We start from the raw sequence: 23,038 nt of genomic DNA, 5'->3' as shown, positions 1-23,038 counted from the left end.
TTAATTTTGGGACTGATCACCTGAGCTGCTGTGTCATCAGCATACATATACATATCAGAATTTTCAGAAGCCAGAGGGAGGTCATTTATAAACAGTAGGAACAACAGGGCCCTAAAATAGATCCCTGCGGTACACCTGTACTGACAGGAAGAGAATCACTCAGGGTTCCATGAAAGGACACCAACTGAGTTCTGTTTGCGAGGTATGAAGTGAAAAAGCCCATTGTCTGCTCTGAACAACCATAAAGTCTGAGTTTCTTAAGTAAAGTACCATGATGAACTAGGTCAAAGACCTTTCTAAAATCAACGAGTAAAACACCTATTAGATTTCCACTATCGATTGCCTGGTACCATGAGTTGGTAATGTTAGTCAAAGCTGTTTGACAAGAGTGAAACGTACGAAAACCGGATCGTTTATCTGACAGTAAATTGTGAAATGAAAGAAAATTATAAAAATAGCGTCAATGACACTGTAGCTCCCATCCTGGACTATTTAGTGTTTGTTCTCTGGTCAGATATTTGAACATGTGTGAAAGGGATAAAGTGCATGAAGTGAAAAAACTTAAATGTAATGTACTGGAGACAGTGAAATATGTTTAATGTATTTATTCAGAATATAAAATGGAAAAAAATACAGAATTAGAAATATCGAATACTGTGATACAACCATTAACTCAACAAGTCATTGACAATGACATAGTCCCCACTTGTAATAGGAGTATTAGTCTTGATGGGGCAGGGAAATGTGGTCGTTAAGAAGTATCACTGGAGTGTGTATGTTAAGATCTATGGGCACATAGGTCTATGTCGTTGTTCCCAATTTGAAACACATGAGACATGTCTAAGTTATGGTTCTAAATCGGGAAAAAGATCAGACCTCTAGCAGTATTGGCCAGCCAAGAAATACATATGCGCATAATAAATGAGGTACAAGATTTGACATCTTAAGGTCTAATATCCTATCAAAATTGGAGGGTATAGAACTTGTGGTTACTGAGATATGCATAAATATGAATAATCAAGGTCAAAGGTCATCGAGGTTATTGAGTGGTTATTGAGTTTTTCAATTTTGACTGTTTTTACATTTTCACTTAATTTGCATATGACAACGTCATTTGAACAAAATCTCATCTACTGCCCATCATCCATGTACGCACCAAATATCAAGATGAAATGTGCAGCGATTTTGGAGTTTTTGATGTTGATGGACCGACATACAGACATACAGACAGTTCCCTAGCCTATAAGAATAGCTTCCATTGCCATATATACATATGGCTATGGGAGCTAAAAATGACTATGTACATGTCTTTTTAACAATTTGACAGAACAGGAAGGACTGAAATAGGTCTGTAGTTAGAGATGTTATCTTTGATACCCTTTTGAACAGAGGAGTTACTTTAGCGGACTTCCATTGACTTGGAAAAGTACTTGTTGTGATTACATAATTAAAAAGAGCTGTGAGACTCGGTGTGATTTGACCTGCACCAATTTTCAAAAATCTTGAACTGATGCCGTCTAGATCAGTGGATTTGTTACAATTTAAATTCATAAGATATTTCAAAATGTCTGAATCTTTTAGCAAGGTGTATTGAATTTTGCACCATCTGGAAGGTGTTTTGTTATAAAATTTGTCAATTTGTTGAGAAGGTCATCGTTGTTGTTTGCTTGTTTTATGTATTCTGAAGCTACATTTGTGAAAAAGTTGTTGAAAGTGTCAGCTATGTCTTTATTATCAGAAATTTCATTACCTTCTCTGATAAGAAATGTAGGATTCTGTGATTGTGAGCGTGGAACGAGATGTTTGAAAACTTTCCAAAAGTCGTTTGAGCAATTATTCAACATACCATTGTAAAAATCACGTTTAGCTGCCCTGATTAAACATGTGACTTTATTTCTCCATTTCTTGTATAATTCAAATGATTTATTTTGTTTGTGATTTTCTCTAATCTTGATTGAGAGTTCAATATCCTCATTCCACCATTCTGGAATTTTTGGATATTTTACATTTTTTTCTTTCATTGGTGCATGTTTGTTCACAACACCTAGAAATAACTTATTCAATGTGTCTAACATATCAGTGATATTATCAGAACTGCTGACAATTGACCATGGAACTTCTGCAAGATCTCTACAAAATGTTTCCGACTCAAATTTCTTTGTACATCTGTATTTAATTGTGTGTTTGCCTTTACCAATAGATTTGCTTGAAGTTTGTCTAATAATATAAGCAAGGAAGTGATCGCTTAATCCAATACACGCTACGCCAGTATGAATGATCTTTTCAGGGTCTGTCGTCAAAATATGATCAATACAAGTACTAGAATTGTGGGTGGGTTTATCATATTTACCAACCCAAATGAACAACAAATTGATGTCCTGATTCTTTACAATTTCTACTTTCAGTTAAGATAGATGTCTACGTTAAAGTCACCCATGATAATTATTTCAAAATTTTCGCTGATCACTCGGTCCAAGGTAGATTCAAAAGTAGTAAACCATGCTGCGGTGGAATCTGGAGGCCTGTATATGGTACCGAGGAGGATTGGTTTTGAGTTTGTGAAGTTGAGTTGTATCCATAGATCTTCGATGCCACTGGTTTGGAGGTCTTGCCTCTTTATATATTTCAGGGTTGACGATAAGTACATCGCAACACCACCGGCGGATTAAGTGTGCCGATCTCTTCTGATAAGAGTATAACCGTGAATATTGCAGGTTACATTACTGTGGCTGGCATTAAGCCAAGTTTCAGTAATGCCACAGACTTGTAAATTCGACTCAGTTAGTATGCATTTGAGTTCGTAGAAATGTTTGTAAATACTCCTAATATTCCATGTGCATATCTGTAAGCCTTTCGGAGAGTTACAAGGAATAATTATCGGACACGGCGAGATGTTTGATGCATGCACAGGTGATTCTGTGTCGGCAAGGCATGCATCACAATACCATTTTAATAGCGTTGCGTCATTGCCTTCCAACAGCTGTTCGTCAAGACATTGTTTGTGCCATGATCTGTACCAGCAATACAGTACACTTGCATATCGCAAAAATAAATGGTAGAGTTACAACCTGAGCATAATTCCAGAGTAGTGGGACAACTTTTCTGGTTCCTGTTGACAGCGGCTACCGGTAGGTCAGGCTCTATACCTGGTCCTGGATTGGTGTCAATGTCATTCGACAGAAGCAAACACAGTAAGGCTAGGGAGAATGATGTATTGACAAGTCTAGCCGACTTTCTGCTGTGTGCTGAGCAGTAATTCCCTATCCCCAAACACCGGACAATAATTTCCTTTCCAGAAAAGTTTGCAAAGGACTTGACGGTCGGCCAAAACTTTCCATGAGTCTTTATGGACTTATTCTCAAAGCTTGGGTCTGATGGACTGCTGCAGTACAGGTTATGAATGATACATTTCAGGAGCACCATGAACATACACCCAGCAATGGCAACCATTGTTCCGAATCGACATAAAATGTCAAGATCCCATTTAGGATACGATTTCAGGTTACTTAATACTGTACTTTACTTACTCAGAACTCTGTACGCAAATCTGAAGTAGCTGCGTTTTGTTGCTCATGATTTCAAACGAGAGGCATATAGGCTACATGGACTGATGAAGAAAGTCTGACAAACATTAGAAACATAGCATTGAAGGATAATTAAAATTGTAAATTGTCTTTCAACTCCGGAGTACAGACTGCAGTGACATGTAGATTACAGACTAGCTGCATATCTCGCCGTGCCTGATCGGTTCTCTACACAAGATAGCCCCATGAGTTAGATGAGAGAGTTTGGCTTTGGCTACTCCCCTTGGGAATGGTGGCATAGCCAAAGCCGGACACGCTTGCCATACTCGTGGGGCTACACAAAAGAAAGCGAAACAAAAAAGTACACACTACCATATATTAAATGCGAACATCAAAGATATGAACGATATATGGAGTTCCTTTCCCTTAATATTCCAGAAACTCGAACACAGCGTTAGGCCGCGGCCTAGCTGTTATTCAAGTTCCACAGCTAAAGTTGTCGTCCCCTTTGTTCACTATGACTCGACTTTGTAACCTTTTTGTCGCAAAAATTGACAATATCCATGGTGGACAATAACGAATTACAATGAAATCCACTATTAACATACAGCTCATAAAATGACCGCGAAAAACATTGTCTCTGAAATAATATATAAGAAAATTGAGTATCATGGATGTTTGATAGCCAAACTACGATATATTAACCAAGAGAGAATTTATTGCGACCCGCAACTCGCTATCCGCAGCCCGCAAAATACTGCTTCTGGTTTCAACTATCCTAGGAAGGTGTGGGAAGCTGGCGTTGCCATAGCCGAACACTTTTGCGCCACTGTGACCATTTCTGATGAGGCTAAAAGAGTACCTGCGGATGCAATTTGCTGGCACGTTTGCGTATTTTTCCTACTGTGATTTCTGGAGAAGGAAAGGTTCGCAGTGGTCAAGCTGTCTTGACACAATGCACCCAAGCACACCCCCATCTTTTACTGTAAACAAAATAGCCCGACAAAATCATAGTTTCATAAGAGATCGCGAATGTTCTCCACTGTTCTTGGAAATATGTTAGTAGACTCGCTATTTAGCGAAAACGACTGCATGTGTTATCAGTGTCTGTGATCTTTGACAGATTCGAACTCAACCGTATCCGAATCCAAAAACCACTGCAGATGCCCTCTACAAACTTGCAGCTAATTTTTTTTTTTTGCGGAAAACGAAGTTGTGGGAAACCCATTAGGGACATGCTTGTAGCACAGAATTAAAAAAAATATCTCGAGATCTCGAGATAAAAAAATTAGATTACGCCAAACGAACTTGAGTATCTCGAGATCTCGAGATAATTTTTTTTATTTTTGCTCTACGAGTATGTCCCCTACGGGCTTTCATATCAGACAGAGCTAGTTTTGCTTTTGTACAAGCGGACTTTTTGTCTGTATCATTCAGTAGCCTTGTTCAACACCAAAGTGGCCATGGCTACAGCTGAAACTAATTAGTGTAAGCAGTTTTATTGCAGTTCACTGCGGCAGCTTCGCCATCTAATGCTGAAAATGGTTGTAATAAGGGACGGACCATTAGATCTTGGGAGGGGGGGTGGTCAAAAACAGAAAAAAAAAATTTTCAGAGCAGAAAGTTAGGAAAAAAAAAATCTTCAAACTAGTTTGCAAAATAAAAAAAAATAAATAAGAAGACAAAGGCGTAAAAAAAAAATCTGCAAAAGTCTTTAAAATTTTGAATTTTTTTTAGATTTTACCGACAGTAAGCAACTTTCTGTATTTTTAATACATCCTCCCGGCACATTTTTAATTTTAATTTATACATTTAGAGTGACTGTATCCCTTATACTGGAAGTTGTGATTATCTTATCTTTTCAGGACTTTTGTATTCTGATCACTTGAAAATTATGAAATTATAGAGCCTGTTTTCTACTTGTTTCCTGCGTACTAACCAAGCAGGTACACTAGGTAAAACATTGAAACTATTATATGGTTGTCAAGACAGAAAGTTGTATTTGCCTTTTAAGATCAAGGTAAACAGATGCAGGCCACATCAGTTCATTTTTTTCACAGCATTTTATTACAATGATGAATGCAAGAATGGATGAACAAGTAGAAACACGTCAATAATGATAAAACAACATATCAAGTCATTATGTATTATTTTGCTTTTAAAAAGGCATTTTCAATTCTTTTTTCTCAAAAAACAGCCTCAAATAACAACAGCAACACATGTTTTAACATTCAACAATACACTACGTAGAATGCCATCTATCAAATAAATCCCAACACAAAAACACATAAAAGGGTTGAACTTTGAAAGTTTCTCGATAGCAAATACTGAATAAATCTGCATGGTTAATCGTTTTTGTGTAGCAAATTTCAAAGAAATTGGACAAGCCCTTTCAGAGAATACAGATTTTTTGACTATGAATGGCATAAATTGCCCAAAAAGACAAATATTGAAATTTCGAACACATCTATACACATCCAATCAATTTGGACATGCTGCTACAGAGAAATAGATGTTTTGATCAAAAAAGGGCAACAATTGCTCTAAAAACACAAATATGCAAATTTCACTATATTATTTAGCTTATTTTAGCTTCTCAGCTTGTCAAAATCAATTGTAAATCATGAGATATGCATGATGTTTGGTGGGGTGAATGTAGGCATTTCACCACGCAGTCAGAAAGGGAAGCCAGGAAACCAAAATAGTCAATTTTCAAAACTATACGAAGCTACTGAGGAGCAAGAAGACCATGTTTCAGAGGAAGATGTGTAATCCGAAAAAATGCTCCCAAAGTGCCACCAAATAACACCATTTTTATCTCTATTTTTCAAAAGCTCCAACAGCAGGAGGGGGACACCCCCCTCCTGACCTCCCCCGGCAAAAATACTCCCCAAGTGCCACCAAATAACACCATTTTAATCTCTATTTTTCAAAAGCTCCAACAGCAGGAGGGGGGACACCCCCCTCCTGACATCCCCCGGCAAAAATACTCCCCAAGTGCCACCAAATAACACCATTTTAATCTCTATTTTTCAAAAGCTCCAACAGCAGCAGGGGGACACCCCTCTCCTGACCTCTTCCCAATGACCGCTTGCGTGGCCGCTTGTGGTGCTTGGCACCACATGTTTGCCCTCTTTATCTTCAGACAGCGACGAACGAAAAAAAAATTATAAATCTGAAAATTTACTCTGAAAAAAAAAATTTGCACAGCTAATCTCAATTGGAAAAAAAAAATTCAGAAATTTACAATAATAAAAAAAATTTTTCACAATTTCATTGTGACCACCCCCCTCCCAAGGTCTAATGGTCCATCCCTAAAGATACTGCAATATGACTTAGTAGTGTCTTTTTTATTCAGATCCTCAGTCATGAAAAGCAATACAGAATTACTGGAATAACAATACTGACAAAATTCAAGGTATCTCTTGTAGAAATACCCAAACTGCAGACCTTCAAGATGCATCACCAAATTGACGAATCACAGGGCCAGGTTACTTACCCATGTGACCCCATAATATATCATCTCAAAACAAAAACTTATTGTCATGTTTCTACATTTGTACCGGTTACTGTAAATCTTCATTCTAGTAATTCGCCAAATTTCAACATTTCGCCCCTTGGGCTTGAATTCCCACTATTTACCGGAGGTGTAATTCTTCAAAATTGGTGGCAAATTACATTTTCAAGTCTCTTCTGTTTAAATTCAATGGCAGCGCCATTCCAGGCACCCGCCTGTCTCGTGAATTCCTATGATTAGGGACTGGACGTAAATTAGCGGGGGGGGGGGGGGATTTGGGGGAGGGTCACAAATTTTTGAGCCTCTGTGTTACGGTCAAAATCAACATCCCCTTATTTGGCCATAGTTCAAATTCAAAGTCATGAGTCACCATCAACTTCCGTCCTTTAAATGTTTATCTTTTGTATTACGCACTGCGCACATGCAGCCATTCCAAGCGTGCTTTTAGACACTTTAAGTTAGACCTTCAGAGAGTGGACATGTCTCTGAAAGTGACTGGCTATAGTTCTCGCCAAGATTGCTTGTAAAGACCATTTTGATGAAACAGCTTTGAACCTGTTGATGCGATAGTCTTATACAACCCTACACAAAATCGGTAAGCAATTCAGTTGATTCTTTTGTGACTTAAAGCAGACATTCTTGAAGGAACATTGAATAGCCTCATTCCACTGTGAGACTCTAAGAGCACGTGTGCCTAACAAAGGGCCAAGGACCTTATTGAAGCATGCGAACAATGAATGCTATAATGGACACATTCAAGTTGAACTCTGATTACGTTTATAGTACAACCTTTTGAGACCCTTTAGTTGAAGTGGTTTTAGTGATTGTATTCTTATGCAACTTTGAGTTAGTGATTGTTTCAAAGCAGCTAATTGTTCATTAAGTCAGGGTTGCTTTTATGCAAATGAGATCTTGTCAACGAAAGTAAACGTTCAGTCACCGTTAGAGGGCGTTTACTGAGGTGGGTCATGTGACCACCCCACCTATTATGACCTTTGACCCCTGAGTCATCTTAGCGGGAGTATTACTTCCTGTTAGTTACTTCCTGTTTCTAATTTCCTGTGTCATAGAGTGTATTTACTTCCTGGTCAAAGAAAGTATTTACTTCCTGTGTCATAGTGTGAACGTAGCTTAGTTCTCACTTCCTGTATCCTTTTGTTTTGATTTGTTTTCAGTTAATCGTTCCCAAACGTTCCCAAACGTTCCCAAACGTTCTCAACGTTTGTAGTACAACATTCTACTCAGAGAATTTGTTGTTCTCAGTCTGGAAGACATGCCTATATTCGAATAAACCACGTGAAACTTAGATCGGATATTTGCTTCGTCTTATTTAAGAGGGAACGCATTACGGAATATCAGTTGTAGACGACTATTGCATAGTAGTTGCAGACAAATAATTTTGAGTCTTAAGGAATTTGTTTGCGCGCTACATTTCTCATTAACGATTTTGTATCGGACTTGTGATATTCACCTAAGTCAAACCATGGAAGACGAAGAAAAGAAATCAAGAACTTCGTCACCGGAAAAGGAATTGCAAGAACCCAGGCGTAGCGGCCGTGACAGAACACTGTCCGAAAAAGGACTTAAATATGAGTTAGCTACTAAAGCTGGCTTCTTAGAGAAAAGAGCGGGTTCACTAACCCAAAAGTCCACGAAGATACGGGAGCTCATCGCTGATAAGGCAGACCTATTCACAATCAAACTGAAGTTTGAAGTGTGGAAGGAGCTGCATCAAGGCTTTGCAGATGCGGGCTATGAATACGAAAGTTTACTCCCAAAGGATCAGGTGCCAGACGAACGCCTTCGTTGGCTGGCCGATGTCGAAGACGTTTTTGGGACCTTCTTTAAAGACACCACTGCATGGTTGAGCGAACAAGAAGCGAACCCAACACCAATTCATCCACAAGAGGATGTAGGACCAGAAGATAGTGTCTCTCAAGTCGGCACACCGAAGCCGTCTGTAGTTGGCAGCCAGAGTGGGGTCAGCCATCATACGAGCCACAGTGCACTCTCAGCCACCAAACTAGCAGATGAAAGGGAAAAGGCTGAACTGTTGGCAAGGTCAGCTAAGCTCAAGAAGAAGCAAGAGATTGAGCGTGCTAAGTATAAGCTTCAACTCCAAGAACACCGGGAGAGGCAAGAAATGGAGCGGGCCATGGCAAGACACGAGCTTCAACTCAAGGAGGAGCAACATGAACTTGACACAAAGATTGCCGTAGCCGATGCCAGAGCTAGATCTCTGAATAAGTTTTTTGGTGACGAATTCGAGGACGATATCGCCATCAATATTAAGACTGAACCACTGGAGGACGAATCCATTGTGTCCAGAACAAAACCACGAAAGACCACAACACCAGTACGAGTGTATAAGAAGGAAACTCCTACAATAAAAAGGGAGAATGACAGTGAGGCGGATGATTTAGAAGAAGAAGTCAGTGTAGCAGCTTCCAGAATCTCCATTAGAAGCAATAGCAGTAACATGAGTAAGACGACACGTGACTCTGCACAGTGGGCCATGATCAGAGCAATAAAGAAAATGTCCACAGTGATAAAGAAGTTTGACGGTAACATCATGGAGTACAGATCATTCATAGATGAGTTTGAGACCAAACTTGTACCGACTGCCGAAGATGATAAAGATAAACTCACTCTGCTGAGACAGTTCACGGAAGGCACAGCCCATGAAATAGTTCAAGGGTATGCGGGTATAGATGCAAGTGAAGCATATCAAGGTGCCATGGAGGAGCTGGAAGAGCGCTATGGTGATCCACACAAGATAGCCAACGCCTACCTGAGGAAGGTTTTGGACTGGCCTCCAATCAAGCCAGACAACGTTGCCTCGTTAGACAAGTTCGCCATCTTCTTGAATCGATGTAAGACAGCAACCCGATGCGTTGATGGCCTAGAAATACTAGAACATTCAGAAAATATGAAACGGATCGTCAAGAAGCTTCCTTACTTTATTCAAGATTCTTGGAGTAAACGCACAGCGAAGATACGCAAAGCCAAGAAAAGAGTAAGATTTGAAGACCTCGTCGATCTGGTGAAGTCCGAAGCAAGCAGACTGTCATGCCCGGACTACAGTAGACAAGCAATGGCTAGCCTTGACAATCCAGTGAAAAAGAAGAGAGGTACAGACAAAGAGGAACAATCTTTCGCCACTAGCGTTACAAGCGCAGACAAGAAGACGAACCAAGGGAGCAAGAAGAGCAACACTTCAACCTCCAAACCAAACAAGGCTCAACAGAAACCATGCCTGCACTGCCAAGATAACAATCATTCTTTCGACAGTTGCGAACAATTGATTGCAGCCAGTCAAGAAGATACTGTTAACTTCCTGAGAAACCAAGGTGTATGTTTTGGCTGTCTGAAACCTGGTCACCGGAGTAGGCAATGCAAGCAGAAAGCTAAATGCTCCAAATGCCAAGGAAAACACCCAACAGTACTACATCAGGATCGTCGACCGACAACTGATAAAGATGAGGATTCAAAGAGACCAGTACAGACGGAGAGTGTCGCAGTACACTGCACCACGGCAGAGGTGGACCAAGTACAGTCCTTTATGGGGACCGGTGGTCAAGACGATGACACCGGTGGTGATGATGATAACTGCAAGGTCCTGCTGACTATTATCCCTGTCAAGGTGAAGTTGAAAGGCTCAAATAGAATGGTACAGACTTATGCCTTTCTGGACACAGGTAGTGTCATATCATTCTGCACAGAAGCGTTACAGAGAAAACTTGGAGCCACAGGCAGAAAGACAAAGCTGACGGTAAATACAGTGAACGGCTTAGGCAGCCACACCTGCGACAAAGTCACGGGCATAGAAGTTTACAACCTAGACTGTTCAGAGCCACAGGTCAGAGCCAGTAGAGCGAAAACAGTATACACTAAGCCAGAGATAGGCGTCTCTGAAGACTACATTCCCCGTCAAGAGGATCTCATGAGATGGCCGCATTTGAAGAATATAAGGCTTCCAAGAATAGATGCCGAAATAGGACTGATGATAGGTACCGGAGAAACAGCAGTATTTACCCCTCTGGAAACAATACGTGGTCCGGACTCAACCCCTCACGCATGCAGAACACGCGTAGGATGGATCCCCTGGCACGTAGTCAGATTGAACGAACAAGGGCAACATCCTCCCAGCTACAGAACAGAAGTTGTGGCCGTAGAGGATATGGAAGAATTGGATAAACTAGACAGGTTAGTGCGACATTCCATTGACCTTGATTTTCCTGAGCGCATGATAGATGACAAAAGGGAGCACTCCCAAGAAGACAAGAAGTTCATGCAGAAAGTAAAGGAAACCATTGAGCTAGTAGACGGACACTACAAAATGGGACTTCCATTCAAAAATGAAAGAGTTCGACTACCGGACAATCAGCACTATGCCTTACAACGATTTAAAGGCCTTGAAAGAAAGTTGAGAAACAACCCAAAGTTCCATGCCGACTACCAGAAGTTCATGGCAGACATAATTGAGAAGGGATACGCAATACAAGTCCCTAACAACGAGTTAGATCGAGACGACGGAAAGGTATGGTATATACCCCACCATGGAGTATATCATCCGAAGAAACCAGAGAAGATCCGCGTTGTCTTTGACTGTTCAGCAAAGTTCCAAGGTGTGTCGTTGAACAACCTATTACTACAAGGGCCGGATCTGACGAATAATCTACTAGGAGTGTTATTACGATTTCGACAGGAACCAATCGCTTTAATGGCAGACATAGAGGCTATGTTCCACCAGGTAAAGGTTAGAGAAGAGGACAGTGACTGTCTACGCTTCTATTGGTGGCCAGATAGAAACATAGAAAGCCCTCCAAGAGTCTATAAAATGATGGTTCACCTGTTCGGTGCAGTATCATCCCCGAGCTGCGTGAACACAGCACTACACAAGATGGCCGACGACAACAGCCACCTATTCAACAAGGAAGTTGTCAAAACAATAAAGAGAGACTTCTACGTAGATGATTGCCTCAAGTCGGTAGAAAGTGCAAAGAAGGCAATCGAGTTGACGCAAGATCTGACTGCTGCTTGCAAGAAGGGCGGTTTCCATCTAACAGCAACAGCCGTGAAGTATTGGAGACTATACCAAAAGAAGAAAGAGCTAAGGAAATCAAAGACCTGAAGCTGGAATACGACTGCCTACCAGTAGAGCGTGCCCTAGGTACTTCATGGTCGGTCGAGTCAGACACCATAGGATTCCAGATCACCATGAAAGCCGGCCTGCAACGAGAAGAGGCATACTATCAATTATCAGCTCAGTATACGATCCCATTGGACTTGCAGCTCCGTTCATCCTACCTGCAAGAATACTTCTTCAAGACTTGTGTCGTAGAGGTATTGGTTGGGATGCAAAGATCAAAGAAGACGATCAGAAGAAATGGCTAAGATGGCTATCAGATCTTCCAAAACTAGAAAACGTATCAACTCAGAGGTGCTACAAACCAGCAGACTTTGGCGAAGTCAAGGTACGTGAAATACATCACTTTTCTGATGCCAGTGAATACGGATATGGTGTCGCATTGTATATTAGACTCATTAATGAAGATGGAAGAATTCACTGCGCCTTCCTTATGGGAAAAGCAAGGGTTGCACCACTGAAGAAAATTACCATCCCACGCCTGGAGCTGACAGCAGCTACAGTGGCCGTGAGAATGAACAGAATGTTGGAGGAAGAACTCGACATTAAGAACGACAAGGTATACTTCTGGACAGACAGCACATCAGTGATTAAGTACTGCGCCAATGAAACATAATCGCAATCATACCAATCCATAATCCAATAACACTAGGTCAAAATTTGTAAGACAATAGTTGTAAACATAGACACAAAACAGCACAGAACAGACAGTAAATAGACGGTACAAACAAAGTCAAATTCATGAAAGAAAGATATATGGACCTCTGGCCAAAAGACCAAGAAGTGATGTCAGGTGTTTCGAAAATAGTCCCGATTCCACACCTTCGTAGCCAACCGAATTAACATTATATGTGAAGGTTCGAATAGTAAACGGTGTAAGTACGTCGACACGAAATCCAAGCCAGCAGACGACGCATCCAGGGGACTGACTGTAGACAGGTTCCTGCAAAACAAAAGATGGCCGCGAGGACCAGATTTGGTGAGGAAAAGAGAAAGTGAATGGCCTACACAACAGGATATCTCCAGAGCGCTATGTAATAAAGACCCAGAAGTCAAGCGGGAAGCATCTGTGTGCAGCACTATACTAGTAGATCAAGAGTTTGTTGTGAAGATCCTACTGCGCTACTTTAGCATGATGAAACTAAAGAAAATAGTCGGATGGTTCCTGTTAGCGAAGAAAAACCTTCAAGATAAATGCCGCAAAAGAAAGGAAGGCGATGAAGACACCAACGCAGATACTAGCCAGAAGAGTTGTGAAACAACAATCCCACCTGTTTCATTAGAGAATCTGCAAGGGCAGAAGATGCAATCATGAAGTATGTGCAGCGAAAACACTTTCCAGATGAAATGGCACTCCTTCAACGAAAGAAGCAAGTCAGGAGATACAGCCCATTATATAGCTGGACCCAATTTTGGATAAAGGAATAATACGAGTTGGCGGACGCCTGGAACGTGCCTCAGTGTCACCAGACAGCAAGCACCCGATAGTGCTGCCTAAAGACTCACCAGTGTCAACAATCATACTCCAAGAAACCCACAAAGAAGTCGGACATCTTGGAAGGAACTCGATGCTGGCGAAGCTAAGAGAGAAATATTGGATTCTACGGGCGCCTACAGCAATCCACAACCTCGTAACCAAATGTGTCATCTGTAGAAAATATGGAGCAAAAGTTTGTGAGCAGAAGATGTCAGACCTACCTAAGGACCGCATCACCCCCGAAGAGCCACCATTCACTCGCACAGGTGTAGATTACTTCGGACCACTGGAGGTCAAACGTGGCCGTGTCACTGAGAAGAGGTATGGAGCGATCTTCACATGTATGGCGACTCGTGCGGTACACTTAGAAGTAGCCTGCTCATTAGATACAGATTCGTGCATCAACGCCATCAGAAGATTTATAGCACAAAGAGGACAAGTTAGGTCCATCAGATCAGACAACGGGACTAACTTCGTCGCAGCCGACAAAGAGCTGAAGGAAAGTATCAGGAGATGGAACCAAGAGAAGATAGCTGAGATGCTCCACCAACAAGACATCAAATGGGAATTCAACCCCCCAGCAGGTTCCCACTTTGGAGGAGTATGGGAGCGTCACATCAGAACCATAAGGAAAATCATCTTTTCCTTGCTCAAAGAACAACCACTTCGCATGTCAGATGAAGCACTCCGAACGCTGTTCTGTGAAGTGGAAGCCATAATTAACAGCCGACCAATCACCAGGCTGTCAGAAGATCCGAACGATCTAGAGGCATTAACACCCAACCACCTGTTAATGCTGAAACCAAAACAGGCCCTGCCACCCGGCTTGTTTCAGAAGAATGACAACTACGTACGCCGTCGATGGAGACAAGTGCAGTACCTGGCAGATATATTCTGGAAGAGATGGATGAAAGAATATCTCCCATTGCTACAAGAGAGACAGAAGTGGCTCGAGATCAGAAGAAACCTCAACGTTGGAGACGTGGTGTTGATCGTCGACAACACAGCGCCGAGGAACTCCTGGTCCATGGGCAGAATCACCGAAGTGATGAAAGACAAGAAGGGACTCGTCAGGTTTGCAGAAGTCAAGACCAGAGCGACTACTCTACGACGTCCAGTGGATAAGTTGTGTGTGCTCCTGGAGGCCGACGCCATTGAAGATTCGTCTGAAGGACACAAGAACAGCTAAGAACTTTAATCTTTTTATTAATGATATATGATTAGTATATTATTCATGTTTGTTTAGTTAGATTGAATTTTGACCAGTTTAGAATATTGGATTTATAATTGTTCCGAGTCACATCTACACAATTAGGGGACGGAATGTTACGGTCAAAATCAACATCCCCTTATTTGGCCATAGTTCAAATTCAAAGTCATGAGTCACCATCAACTTCCGTCCTTTAAATGTTTATCTTTTGTATTACGCACTGCGCACATGCAGCCATTCCAAGCGTGCTTTTAGACACTTTAAGTTAGACCTTCAGAGAGTGGACATGTCTCTGAAAGTGACTGGCTATAGTTCTCGCCAAGATTGCTTGTAAAGACCATTTTGATGAAACAGCTTTGAACCTTTGATGCGATAGTCTTATACAACCCTACACAAAATCGGTAAGCAATTCAGTTGATTCTTTTGTGACTTTAAAGCAGACATTCTTGAAGGAACATTGAATAGCCTCATTCCATTGTGAGACTCTAAGAGCACGTGTGCCTAACAAAGGGCCAAGGACCTTATTGAAGCATGCGAACAATGAATGCTATAATGGACACATTCAAGTTGAACTCTGATTACGTTTATAGTACAACCTTTTGAGACCCTTTAGTTGAAGTGGTTTTAGTGATTGTATTCTTATGCAACTTTGAGTTAGTGATTGTTTCAAAGCAGCTAATTGTTCATTAAGTCAGGGTTGCTTTTATGCAAATGAGATTTTGTCAACGAAAGTAAACGTTCAGTCACCGTTAGAGGGCGTTTACTGAGGTGGGTCACGTGACCACCCCACCTATTATGACCTTTGACCCCTGAGTCATCTTAGCGGGAGTATTACTTCCTGTTAGTTACTTCCTGTTTCTAATTTCCTGTGTCATAGAGTGTATTTACTTCCTGGTCAAAGAGAGTATTTACTTCCTGTGTCATAGTGTGAATGTAGCTTAGTTCTCACTTCCTGTATCCTTTTGTTTTGATTTGTTTTCAGTTAATCGTTCCCAAACGTTCCCAAACGTTCCCAAACGTTCTCAACGTTTGTAGTACAACATTCTACTCAGAGAATTTGTTGTTCTCAGTCTGGAAGACATGCCTATATTCGAATAAACCACGTGAAACTTAGATCGGATATTTGCTTCGTCTTATTTAAGAGGGAACGCATTACGGAATATCAGTTGTAGACGACTATTGCATAGTAGTTGCAGACAAATAATTTTGAGTCCTAAGGAATTTGTTTGCGCGCTACACTCTGTTTGGGGAGGGTCACAATTTTTTGAGTTCTCTAAGGGGGAGGGTCACAAATTTTTGGGCTTGTTGTCGGTGAACTAAAGGTAGAAAGCAAAATTGTTTGTATAGACAATTATGCTCACAGGACATCACTCGCACACTGCCTCTTACTTTCTATTAAGTGCTCATTCCCAACTCTCTGTGTATCTCTTCCCCACCATTATCTTAAATAGGATTGTCTCTCTTGTTGCTATTCTTATCGCCATTAAGTATATAGCATTTAATCCAATCTATTGTTCCTCAGCTAACCCGTACTCTGGCTGCCCAGTGTACATGTCGTGTGTTTCGTTAATAAACATTGGACAGTGTTTTTGCTAAGATTTGGGAACCCTGGTAAAATTTCTGTTGTCCACTAGTATGACTGCACTGATATACCAAGGATAACCCTGGTAAAATGACCGGGGAACCCCGGTAACATTTACCTAGGTACCGCCCTTAACAAAAACACTGCAGGATATTTTCACAATATCTTACATTGTTCCACTGGTGTAGTCAATCTTGAACCTAACTATTTGACGATATTATTTCTCATTCCACTTTTTGTTGATCAACAAAAGTTCCCTCTCTTTCATAAGCCACTTCCCTTTAAAGTTTAAGGCCAAGCTCCACCCTGCATCAGTCACTTAAGGTACATGAATTTTAGTTTTTACTATTGTTTGAAATATAGAGTAAGCTTTGGTGTGATAATTAATAATTTTGATTCCAGAAAAGTGATTTTAGTATACTTAAATATTTAGGTACAGTCATCTGATTGGTATGGCTACTTGTGGCATTTTTCAAGTTTATATTGGCTTTACCACGTGGGTACTATCTTTGGAATGGATAGTGTTCATTTGTGTTGTGAAGGCAGGATATATGACATTTGTTGAAATTTAATGTGGGTAATTTATACAGTGAATCAGCCATGTTGATCACGTATTCAGATTGAACTTGATTAAATACAGTGATATCCCAATGTCATTTCAGAATATGGAGACTTGATTGGTCATGAAATAGTGTTTGCCACTTCTGTGTCAAATCAGGATCAGTCTATCCTCTATTATCTAGGCTGCTTTCTGTGATATGTTTAAAATGCAAAGAAATGGGGCACAAAAATTGACAAGTATTGTCAATGTTAAAACACCATAATATCACACTATAGCTTTCAGTCCATGACCATACTTTCAATTGTTTTCTTAAATTATTGCTTGAATAGGCATAGCCTTTCTGTTGACCTTTCCCCACAAACAGGGCAACATGACCAAAACTTCTCATTGTCTACTGGAACACAATAGTACATTTTGTAAAACTGGATTTGATATGAGTGCAATGAGCACATGTACAGGTATTTTCAGTTCTCTGACTACACAGGTCTATCAGGAATATTATAAAATCCAGTGAATAATTGGGTCATGCACACATGTAGTTCTATATCTGTACCAGGAACACATTTTAAACATACATTGTACTTCCCATATTTCCTCCCCATGTAGAGACTGAACTGCTCAATACATTGTACATGACCATATATAATCGTTATGGAGATCAGTGTCACATTGTGTTTCCAGTATTCCCTCAATTGTCAATGTGATACATTCCAAAATTATGAATTTCACTGATATTTTGATAAATATTAAATTATAATTCCTTAGAAAAAATGGCAGGCACATGCATGTGCATTAACATAAAAGAAAACATTTGAAGAGCATTACTTATGGAGTATAAGTGTGCTCTATTCCATTATGAGCCAATTTGGGCATTCATTATTGGAATTATTGGACAGCCTGTTGAATCATAACATTCCACATCTGCAGTTCAAAGCCAAAGTGAACTACTTTACATGATATATGCCATTGACTTAGTGTAGCAGTCTAAGCCCTATGAAAATGGTAAGATTATTCAGCTATTGGCTGCTTTGATTGCCTCCAACAACGGCATACTCATCACACAGGTGCAACCACAGTCGCAACCCGAAGGCCTATGCACCTGGTAGAGAGAGAGCTCTTTGGGGTAAGTAGTCTTTGCGTAGCGACAGTGGTACACATATCCTCCTAGCGCAGGGCAATATTGCCATTGTACCTCAATATTTGGACTGCTGTTTAGGTAGGACGTCAACTTGATCAAACCCTAAAATCTAAAAGCTTAAACTCGAAAAAAGGCAAGCCTTTCAGTTTCGGAACTGCAACTACATATAAGCAATATATGATACCACGGTACTACCAAAAGAGTGTGGTATCTCCTAGCTTTGCATGGCAGGGCTGTGTGTTACCAGCGTATACGGCCTGTGGTAGGAGGCCGTATATCGCGCGCTGGTAACACACAGCCCTGCCATGCAGAGCTAGGTAGTTCCATGGTGATACTGATACGCTCCTGCTTGGGAAAACAACACCGAGACTTGTGAATTGCAATATCAACATCCTTCTGATCCTTAATATATTTTTCATAAGTCAATCATTTAAACATACAGACCTTTATTTCCTGAAAATGATAGGCTAAAATGTACAGTGTACGTCCAGAGAACTTCTTGGTACAGCGCGAAACTTGTAAACAAACTTGTATGCGTTGAAGGTATTTGAATATTTTTAGAATGATGTTCACAGTCACACTTGGAAGTAGTGACAATTTAGTCAAGCTGTAAGTGAAACATATTTGTGAAAATCATCATTAAATTGAGTACTTTCATTACTTAGACCTCAATTTTGACAGTCAGGAAGAACGGACAGAAATAATTGAGTGAAATTAATGACTTACATGACGAATCTCTGACTTAAAATGACGTTGAAATTACTGTCATTTTCCAGAATACATGTACGTACCAAGCTTGCAAGTCAAGTGCAGAGGGTCAAGTATGATGTGAAATAGGCCCAGAAGAAATTTTTAAATAGCTTTGAAACAAGCGGACTGCCAATCTTGTTTAGTGGTCATCTAGTACCAAGACTTTAACTTTTTCACATAATGCTATGCTTGGTGTCTACCTCCATGGTGTACAACATACCGGTACATGATTCGGCACTCAGCAGAGGACTGCACTTTCATATTGGAAATATTTGTGAGTTCACATGGTGGTGAAATCTTACATCCCTGTTCAGAAATGGCTATATTATGATACATTGGACAAAGCTAGTTTTGTCAACATTTTACAGTACTTATATCTTGTCAATGCACCAATTATAAACATATTATTGCCACCATTTTAATACTTCAAGAGTGCAATGGTTATGCTGCTTGACACTTGAATTAAAAGAATCTCTACTAGATATGTACCAAATTAAAGGGACAAAGTTGCTCATTATTGACATTATTTTGCCATTTAAATTTCTTTTGATAGATTATTCTCACTGAAATCTGCTCACTCTCTGTTATTGCAATTCAATTCTCACTTTTATAAGGCAAATTACATGTGAAATTTACTGTGACATTTTTGGTACATACCTTAAATTAAATTATTAAGTGACCACATGTTATATCCATGCATGCATATGAGTTGAGCTGTGACAACCAGAGATTGCAATTAAGCCCATTTCAGTGAGCAGCAGAAAAGCATATATATTCAACGGAAATTAAAATGACCAAAATTTTGTCAAAAATGAGTGACTTTGTCCCTTTAATGGCCAATGAAAATGGCTAAATTCCATGTTTGCTGTTTTGTTAGTTTTGCCTGTCAGTCACTGTAATTTGAAACAATGGTGTATGGACAAGATGTTGGTTTTGTTGTTTACTTTGCAGGTCAGAGTTATATAAATTCATAAGATTTCAGAATTTTTCAGTATTAGCTGCTGTATTTTAGCATGATATGCTCTGTATTGATTCAGTTTGTCAGCCTAGCTTGATGACACTTGACCAGTGGTGTCATTTTTTGTGTCCAGTGAAGTCTTAAACTGTTTTCTGTGGTTTGTTCCACATTTACAAGTGTGCTGACAAAAGTGGAAAATAGAGCATTTCATCAAACTTGTGCAGAAAATCAAACAATGAATTAATTTAATCATAGAGTTTATCCTATGGTGTTCCCCAGAACAATCCACCAATACCACACTGGAAACAAGAATACCAGTACTCCTTTATCTGGTGATTGGTTTACTAAGTTAACCTGTTCACCCCAATTCCCTGTAAACAGGTCCACACTCACCATTGATAACAATGGGATTGGGCCAAACCATGGTGGTGAAAGGGGTAAACAGTGTAAGAGTTAAACAGTATATTAAACCATTATCATAACAATCAATATGTGTGGATATTGTGTAGGCAGAGAAATCAGGGGTTTCCCTTTTATTAAAAGTACTGAAAAATCTGTAGCATAGAATTATCGAGATTTTTTCTACAAGATTAGTTTTACCCATGCTGGTCAAATGTGACTGACACCAAGTCATTGAAAGTATTCTTAGGTAAGGCTGACATCCATATCTAGACTTATTCTTGTCACAAGCAGAAGCAAATAAAAAATTTGCAGACATCCCTTGCTGGTATCCATCTATATTGCCCTGTGTTGTAAATCCCCACCTCAATTTTTGATCGTTGAAGATTCGATCAATTTGTAATATTCTATTTTTTTGAAACTGGGGGAGGGTCATAAATTTTTCAGCCTTGCTTTGGGGGAGGGTCATAAATTTTTGGTCACTCTCTTACGAAATCCCCCCGGCCCTCCCCCCCCTGCTAATTTACGTCCAGTCCCTTTTGCATGGAACGTCTCATGCAAGGTTGGACAATAGAAAGACAATGTAGTCGAACTTTTATCAGAACTGTAGCTGTTAAGTATCACTTTTCATATTTCTACAGCTTGGATTTAAAACAATGGTGTTGTGACATGTCTCATACATACTACGTATTAATCATTGTGAAACAAGCGTTGGCAAGTTTTCTTGTCGACAAAGTATTGTAAATTTGAGAGTCAGACTTTGGGGGCCTTGGAGTGAGCATATCTCCAGGCTCTCGGAGCTAAGAGTTGCCCCAGGCAGCCATCAGGCTGACCTGGGGAAATAAAGTTTCGAGCGCAACGTTAATTCCTGTGTCACCTGATCTATATATTTACTCCATCTACGCGTACTGTGGTCTGAAGTTCCCCTTAATCCTGATTCAGAACAGCATGAACATTTCCTTACAATTTGATATGGTGGAGAACTAAAACCCGGTTGCAATATCGACCAAATGTGGTGTTTGGTCGAGCCTCGAGCTGCAAAGCGAGTCGTTCTGCCAAAATCTGAGCTGCATGATTCCCCCGAAAACGAAGAAAATGAACCCTAGCTCTCACAGCAAAGCTGAATGGAATTTCCCGATAGAACTGCGAGAAGCGAGTCGCTCCCGGACACCTGAGTGAAATTCCCGGATGACATAAAAGATGGAGAATGCAGAATTCGGACCGAAAAGAATTATAGGAGAAGGTATGATCGTTGGAACTGCATGTTTTGTCTGTGAACTGAATTTGACAATTGTTCGAGGGGTTTTTGTGGTAGATAAATAGTTAGTATAGTAGACTTGCTTTAATTTCAAATATTGGTATTGTTCAACAGAGAAATCTAATTATTTATACTCATTTGTCTTTATTTTATATGAAGCCTCATCTAAGCGGGTTGGTTTTGGGGGTTGGGAGTGTCTTTTTTTTATTAAGTGAAGATAATTAGAGAGCTACGAGAATTACCGACGCTGCAGTGCTACGCGTAAGACGTCTCCGATACGAAGGGTCGGGGGGTTAGAGAGTTAAATAGTTAGTTTTTACATTTGAACATCGTCAATATGGTAATCAAAATTGTTCTAGAAACGGATCTCACTGGGAGAAACTTTTGATCGCAAACATAACTGCGGACATTGCCCGATCGATACAGCTTGTATACATCTGCTATCAGCACTGCAACACATACATTGTTCGATTATTTTCAAAAAATGATGTCATATTTCTAATTACAACACAAAAATTGTACTTTCCACTTGATGTTCTTCCAAAATTCTGTATTTTCCTTGCGTATTTTGTGTAAATGTAATATTTTTGTATTCTATCCATATTTGAGACACATTATATCACATCATTTATAAGGCTTGCCTTCAAGCCTTATAAACTACATCCGGTGATGAGGCCCTGATTGGGGACTTTCAGGGTTGTGGGGAATGTGGAGATACCCTTAGTCATCATTTCTCCCAGGTCTGCTCTGGCCAGGAGCAGTAGCACCTGTAAAGGGCTCCAATTCAGGATACGAATATACAGCCTTTTGTCATCATCATGCCCTAACTATAGGTTCAATAGTCTCACTGCCTTATGAGTGCTAGGGATAGCACAAGGCTAAGGGAAACAAACCTGACAGAAATATCGGAGTGGAGTCCCGCAGGCGGTGAGACACTAGCCAGTCTTTCTGGCAACTCCTGCAACCAAACTGGTACCAGACGTACTGCTCCTGCTTTCCTCTGGATTACACCAGCGAGGTTGAGAGGGGGGTCCTGACGCCTGGGCTACCCAGGACCCCCATAGAAGTGCCCAGGCTCAATTGGCGTAGAGAGGGACGCCACGGGTTGCCTCCGATAGTGGGAGGAGTCATTGTACTTCACTGATCAGCTACCGCCCGCCTCAAGCTGGGCAGCCCCCAGTCAATAAGGTGTTGATCCGCCACAGTCTGCCTGCTTCTTTGGGTGCAATAAGCTTAGAGCACTCGCGCATGACAAGCAGACTGTAAATAAGTGAACCAACAAATACAAGAAATAAATTAAAGAAGTTACCAGCACTTCGTATAGCAAGCTGAATGTTCGAACAATGATGCCAGGCCTATCAGATGACCTACAAATGATAGACGACAAACGCAAAACAGCTGTAATTGATGCTGAACTCACAAGACTACAAGTGGATATTGCTGCACTACAAGAGACAAGACTTGCAAACGACGGCTCATTACAAGAACAACAATACACTTTCTTTTGGAAGGGA

General features: G+C 40.5%; 3 protein-coding genes across 3 annotated transcripts; all 3 read left to right on the top strand.

The window, feature by feature from the left end:
- The first annotated feature begins 8,524 nt into the window (after positions 1–8,524).
- On the top strand, positions 8,525–12,175 carry LOC139133625 (uncharacterized). Its single transcript, XM_070700373.1, has one exon. The coding sequence runs from the start codon at positions 8,525–8,527 to the stop codon at positions 12,173–12,175; it is 3,651 nt and encodes a 1,216-aa protein (XP_070556474.1).
- A 46-nt stretch (positions 12,176–12,221) lies between these two features.
- LOC139133624 (uncharacterized) lies at positions 12,222–12,806 on the top strand. The gene has a single exon (XM_070700372.1). The coding sequence runs from the start codon at positions 12,222–12,224 to the stop codon at positions 12,804–12,806; it is 585 nt and encodes a 194-aa protein (XP_070556473.1).
- Positions 12,807–13,875: 1,069 nt separating this feature from the next.
- Positions 13,876–14,856, top strand: LOC139133623 (uncharacterized). Its single transcript, XM_070700371.1, has one exon. It carries the CDS (start codon positions 13,876–13,878, stop codon positions 14,854–14,856), a length of 981 nt encoding a protein of 326 aa, XP_070556472.1.
- Positions 14,857–23,038: the final 8,182 nt, after the last annotated feature.

Source organism: Ptychodera flava, chromosome 5, assembly GCF_041260155.1.
Source record: "Ptychodera flava strain L36383 chromosome 5, AS_Pfla_20210202, whole genome shotgun sequence".
Taxonomy (NCBI): Eukaryota; Metazoa; Hemichordata; class Enteropneusta; family Ptychoderidae; genus Ptychodera; species Ptychodera flava.
This window is presented reverse-complemented; position numbering and strand designations above follow the sequence as displayed.

Coding starts and splice junctions, on each gene's coding strand:
- LOC139133624 (XM_070700372.1), top strand. CDS start 12,222: ATGGTCGGTCGAGTCAGACACCATAGGATTCCAGATCACCATGAAAGC.
- LOC139133625 (XM_070700373.1), top strand. CDS start 8,525: ATGGAAGACGAAGAAAAGAAATCAAGAACTTCGTCACCGGAAAAGGAA.
- LOC139133623 (XM_070700371.1), top strand. CDS start 13,876: ATGTCAGACCTACCTAAGGACCGCATCACCCCCGAAGAGCCACCATTC.